Source organism: Heliangelus exortis, chromosome Z (assembly GCF_036169615.1).
Source record: "Heliangelus exortis chromosome Z, bHelExo1.hap1, whole genome shotgun sequence".
NCBI classification, from domain to species: domain Eukaryota; kingdom Metazoa; phylum Chordata; class Aves; order Apodiformes; family Trochilidae; genus Heliangelus; species Heliangelus exortis.
In genome coordinates, this window is record NC_092454.1 from 34,406,669 (window position 1) to 34,412,955 (window position 6,287).

Genomic DNA, 6,287 nt, shown 5'->3' on the forward strand with positions numbered 1-6,287 from the left:
TGAGTGTGCACTGGAAAACAAGCGCAGGCGTAGCCTTCAAGGAAGAACATCCTGCAAAGGAAGACAATAGGGCAGTGGTAATGGGGGGAGATGGGAAAAATCACAAGTAACAGTGCATTAAAGGCTGAAGAGGCATGGAGAGGATGGAAGATGCATTAACTTCTTTTAGCAGAGATGACTATACTTTGACACAAATGCAGGTGTGACTTCATCAACTGAAACAAACAATACTTAAAATTTGATTCTGCACTTTGAATGACCTTCCTCTTGCCCTGCAGCAGAATAAAATTTGTGGATTATTAGTTTAGCTTGAACAATAAGGGTTCCTATGCTTTTATGTGGTAATGCCAAAACTTCAAAGGAAGTTTCTATAATTCATCATAAAAGAAGTGTTTCCATACAACTGCACTAGAAGGTTAGCCATCTGTATTACCTTTTCCAAGGTAACATGGGCTGAAGCTTGGTCAATTTCCTACTAAGCAATTTTTTCTGAATTCTGAAGATCCAGCAATATCAGCTCCACATAGACAAAAGCTTTTGCTGTTACAGTTCTAAGTGATGCACAGTTCCCATCAGTTTCAGAAAACAAAGCCAAAGATGCCTCTATGGGTTATGCTTTGCTCTGTTTCTCTTCATTATGGAGATAAAAAGGAGAGGGGAGGAAAGGAAAGTAAGAGACACTGGAAGTTATGCATTTCTAAAATTGTATACAATAAAGCACAAAAAAACCTCATGCATTGAGGCTGAGAAAGCTCTAGATTCCCCCTCTGCCAGGTTCCTCCATTTTTACTTTATTTGCAAATCACCTCTAGTTTTCCTTATGTCACTTTGAGTCTCAAAGGACCCTTCTCAATTGGGGACAGGGCAGTAGGGCAATACTCACAGAAATTCCCAATGGTCTAACAGACATTGTTCAGAGAAACAAATGGCTCTGAAAAAAGATATCGACCGACCAAGTGAAAAATCCCTCTTCTGACTACCCAATTTACATTCTTTGTGCCACTATCAACAATGTGCAGACTTATGTCATTAGCCCCCTACCTCTGGCAGAATTTTAATTCTCCTAATTTCAAATAAAATAAAATTAAAAAGCCAAGAGCAGGGAAAAGGAAGGGAAGGATAAGGAAGAATAAAAAACCCAAACTATTTATGAGACTTTATACACTCGTAAGGCGTATGGTTTTCTTTTAAAGTGACTACACAGCTTCCACCCAAGTTTTAATGAAAATTTTCATAGATGCATTTTCATACATTTTAAAAACAGACATTAAAAATATCCATGAAAACTAAGACCAAAATTAAATATATATATACAACAGTTCTGTAGCACAAGTATTTGATTATTCTGTGAAAATGTTACACGTCATCATGAGACAACGAATAAGGTTACGTATGGGTTCAAAACTATTAGCAATGATTAAAAATAACACAACAAAAAAAATTACCTGTATGCTACAATAATATTGTTCTATTAATAAAAGATTTTTAAATATTTGGTTTTTTGTTTGATTTTGTAAAATATGTACAGATTTTTATCTTATTTATGTATAGGGTTAGGTGTCCTCCCTCCTCTCCAAAGGTTCAGGTTCTCACACACTAAGTATGTACTTGAGTTTTCACGTTGGCATAGTCAGAAGAGACTGCATTTAAACAACAATTCCTTGTTTATATTTATTCAACTGCTTTCCTTCAAGAAAGGGCTGATGGTCTCATGTAGCTACCTTCTATAAATCAGGCAAGCAATCATTCTTAGAAAAGTATGCTAACGAGCTGGTTTGTTCTTTACTATACATTTCCTGACACATTCTGCTACTTAGATCATCGGTCAAAGACAGGGAGGATTTTGCAGAGTGAAAATGATACATGAGTACTTCAAATCAAGATAGAAATATTTGAAAATTTATTCCAATACATTTACCATAAGAATCAAACTGCTAAGTTTCACTCCAACAAATTATCTCCTCCTCTTGTTCTTCCATTATCTTTCTTGATAAAAGACATATCACTTTATAACTGAACTTTCAACAGTTCCTTAGGGGAAATCTGACTTAAATGTTTCCTAAGATATAGTCTGCAAGTTTGCATACATTACTTATTCAAACGTTTCTTCAGTTGTTCTAGATGCCTTGCATCAGCATCCTGAAGCATTAATACAGTGGCTTTAGAATTATGTGGATCAAACTCTATAGTCATCAAACAACAAAGATCTATCAGTTCTTTTTGACATTTCTCTAGACCATCCTTAAGTTTCAGGTGTAAAGCCGTATCCTTTTTCAGCCTATTCATTTCAAGCACTGAAAAGCCAATCAAACTTGTTAAAATATCATCAGCAAAATCTACTTCAAGATAAGCTGAACCATCAGAAATTTTTGCCTTTATACCCCAGTACCCATTGGCGCTTGTGAGGTTTCCAGTAAGAGTAACAATGAAACACTTAACTTTCAGAGTTGTAACATTTTCAAGGTTTCTTGCAAGGAGAAGGGAAATATATGTGAAAGGCAGAGAATCTAAATCTAAGTGTTTCTCTATTGCTCTGCAAGGAAAGGTCTGTAAATCATGCTTCTGCTGATCTGTTTTTGAGAAAAATACAGGATCTTCATTTAACAGCCTGCTGTCAGAAGTCTGCTGGGATTTACATCTGCTCTCATCTAGGCCTGTACCATTCTGTTCTTCAGAAAGTTTTGCCAAAGAAAAATCTATGTAACTACAGGTCTGATGTATACTCTTGTGCTCTGAAAAGCTACTCATATTATTTTTATTTCCATCAAATACTGTTCTTCCAGGAGTCTTTTGTTTGATGGTAGCTTCTGCAGGCTTAACTCTTTCATTTACATCATCTTTTTCACAAGTGTCATTTAAAGATGAATTGCAGGAGCTTCTAGATGTATGTGGGAGTCTTTCAGTAATTAAACCTGTATTTCTATTCATGACCACTGATGGCACTTCTTCCAGGTCTCTTTGCATCTCTTCTTCCAGAAGAAAATCATCTTCTAAAGGAAAGTCATTTAAAAAGTCATCAACATATTCTACAGGAGGTGAAACTTGTTCATCTGAGTGAGGCAAAGGACTTTCAGATTGCCATAGCCTAACATTTCCATCATGTGCAGTCAGTGAACCTGAGGCAGTATGAAAATTGTTGCTTCTACTGCAGTATCCACTTTCTAAAGATGCTTCATTGTTTAAAGCAAGTGCACTATTTTCATCAAGGCTGGCTAAAAGCTCTTCATCTGAAGGGCCCTGAGTTTGTTCTAATTCATCTATAGGCCTTGAAATAATTTGGTCATGACGAGCCTGTCCAACAGAACCAAGGTTTTCAGTTTCTCCAATTAATTTAGCAAGGACTCTTTCCTGAGAATACTCCTCCAGAAGAGCATCCACTTCACCCCCCAACAGTTTCACATTTTCTGGTTTAAGCAAAAGGACTCCAAGACGATAAGAAATATTACCTTGTACAGTGATTTTTGTTCCAGGAGGAAGATTACTGTGAAGAACAGGCACTGGTTGATACTCCATGCCCTGAATTTGATGCATCCCATCAGTTAGTTGCAGCATCAGCATTCGAGTAGGTTTTGCTTCCCAGGGCTTCTGGAATGCCTGAGTACTGGCTGTTACTTCTTCATTCACAGTATTTTTCCCTCTCAGCTTCTGCAGCTGAGAATATGCTGGCTGGCTAACGTCAACCAGAGAATCAATCTGTATGGAATAGGAACCTAACAACTCTCCTTTGGGGGCATCTAAGATGCAGTCAGGCAAAATGGGATATTCCAAATCTCTCAGATCAGTAAGAAGCCATTGCTCAAACACCTGCCTGTTAATCTGAGCCTGACTTAAGTTATTACCACTATTTTCTTCCTGGATCCAACTAATACATGCTTCCAGCCACGTCAAAGGAACTTTAACATGCCATGTGGATGATAGCCAAGTTTCCACTCTTGATGCAATGTTAATTGTAGACATTTTCCTTTAAGAGTAAATTCCCTAGAACAAAACCCAAAAAGACATATTTACTCTTCTGACAATAGCTGAAGTTATGACAAGTTTCTCACTTGTATTAAATAGAAATTTGCTCTCAATTCAAAGTTCAACTATTCTAAGTGTAACAAGATAGAGGCAATTTAAATTAAAGCCACTTCTACATACAGCAAAAATACATATCCTTTTCTAATATTTAAAGTTTCATTCAACATAAAAAGTATGTGCAGTTTACTCGTCATAGAGTATCAGGAAAGTACGGAGACTTCTACAAGCAGCCTTGCCTGGTGACTTTTCCTTTCCTGTTGATTTCATTAGAAGTATGTAACTGAAATAATTTTGTTGGACGGCAGATGAATGAATGGAAAAAAAAAAACAACAACAGAATTTGTTTATTATACATATGCCCTCTTATTTCTTTTGCTTTTATTTCAATAGGTGCTGCTGTTACTTGTTTTTTAATGATTACTTTTGAAATTGATTTAAGAAACTATTGTCCCATTTCACCAGAACTGTTACGAACAGAGGAGATCTCATCTACAACAGAACCAGGCTGGGACCTGTCAGCACTTCTATGGCAGAGGTAACTTTTACACTGTAACTAGATAAAAGCTTTGTACAGCTCAAAAGAAAGCTAGCTTGAAAAATCATTTTTATCTAGAGACCTGTCCATGTTTGGCTGCAAGAACAACAAGTCTTGACAGTCACCATGTGGAAACTAGACAGTTAACTCTACCTTCTTGTTAGTTTAGGAAGTAGCTATGCAAGGATAGGATAGGATAGGATAGGATAGGATAGGATAGGATAGGATAGGACAGGACAGGACAGCCTATTTCCATTGGAAGGCATCTACAGTGAGCATCTAGCCCAACCGCTTGACCAATTCAAGGCTGACCAAAAGTTAAGTATGTTTTTCAGGGCATTGTCCAAAGGCCTCTTTTTAAGGCACTGGCAGGCATGGGGCATCAAACACCTCTCTAAGAAAGCCTGTTCCAGTGTTTGACCACTCCCTTGATAAAGAAGTGCTTCCTGATGTCCACTCTAAACCTCCCCAAGTGAAGCTTTGAACCATTTTCATGTGTCCTGTTGCTGGATCCCAGGGAGAAGAGCTCAACACCTCCCTCTTCACTGTACCTCCTCAGGAAATGGCAGAGAGCAATGAGGTCGCCCCTCAGCCTCCTCTTAGTTAAACTCAGGAGTCCTTGCCAGGTCCTTACAGCGCATGCCTTCCAGCTCTTCCACCGGCTTTGTAGCCCTCCTCTGGACACATCCAAGGACCTTCACATCCTTCTTGAAGTTGAGGGCCCAGAACTGCACACAGTGCTTGATTCCCTCTTCCCCTGGCTGCTCATGCTGTGTGTGATGCCCCTAGGACTGGGTTGCCCTTGTGGCTGCCAGGGCACACGCTGACTCACAGTGAGCCTGATGCCCACCAGCACCCGCAGATCCCTTTCTGCAGGGCTGAGCTCCAGCTGCTCCTCTGCCAGCTTGTACTTGTGACCAGCATTACTCCCTGCACAGGTGCAGAATCGGGCATTTTAATTTCTTAAATGTCATGCCATTGGTGATCACTCAATGCTCTCCTCTCTAGATTGCTCTGCAAGGCCTCTTGTCTCTCAAGAGAGTCAACAGCACTTGCCACTTAGGTATCATCAGCAAACTTGCTAATGGTGCATTCAACTCCTGCATCCAGATCTCTGACAGATATACTTAAGAGGCCTTAGGTTGCCTCACTCTACCTGTATCACGTTTAAACCCTTCGAAAGGATGACCGAAGAGTTCAACGTCCCTACCAAGCTCAATGAAAAACAGAAAAGTTACAGTAAGAAAAGTTAAGAAACACCAGGTTTGGGGGTTCATTTCGCCCTATAACCCGCAATGCAGAAAAGTCAAACCCAGCCGCCAAAGTCCCCTTCAAAGCTCCACCACGCAGAAGGCAGTAATGCAGGGGCTTCCCCAAGGCAAAGCTCCAGCCTGCCACCCGCGCGGCCCTGCCTTCGCGGGCCAGGCCCTGACGAGAGGTAAGGTGAGGGGGCGAGGTGAAGCGCGGCGAGGTGAGGCGTGGCGGGAGGGGGGGAGGGGGTCGCAGACCGCAGCCTTCGGAAAAGGCGAGCCCCTTTCCCCCTCCCCTCCCCTGTCGCAGCTCAGCCACCCGCACTTACCGGGCCAAGCAGGCAGCACCAAGGTAGCGGCCTCGGCTCTCACCACTTTGTATCTTGGGGCGAAGAGGGCGCGGCGGCGTCCCGCGCGCCCCCCAAAACCCCGCGCGCCCCAGCAGCCAATAGGAGGCCGGCGTGACGCTACTCAGCATCGCG

At 41.1% G+C, this 6,287-nt stretch overlaps 1 protein-coding gene across 2 annotated transcripts; it reads right to left on the reverse strand.

The window, feature by feature from the left end:
- Nucleotides 1-2,088: 2,088 nt before the first annotated feature.
- Nucleotides 2,089-6,280, reverse strand: RMI1 (RecQ mediated genome instability 1). 2 transcript variants are annotated; one of them, XM_071732093.1, is made up of 3 exons: nt 6,135-6,280; nt 3,447-3,978; nt 2,089-2,990 (listed from the first exon to the last, which is right to left on the reverse strand). In XM_071732093.1, the coding sequence occupies exons 2-3, from the start codon at nt 3,955-3,957 to the stop codon at nt 2,089-2,091; spliced, it is 1,413 nt and encodes a 470-aa protein (XP_071588194.1). In that variant the 5' UTR covers nt 3,958-3,978; nt 6,135-6,280. The 2 variants fall into 2 exon arrangements, with proteins under 2 accessions (XP_071588194.1, XP_071588193.1); XM_071732092.1 differs by having other exon boundaries at nt 2,089-3,978.
- Between the last annotated feature and the right edge of the window lie 7 nt (nt 6,281-6,287).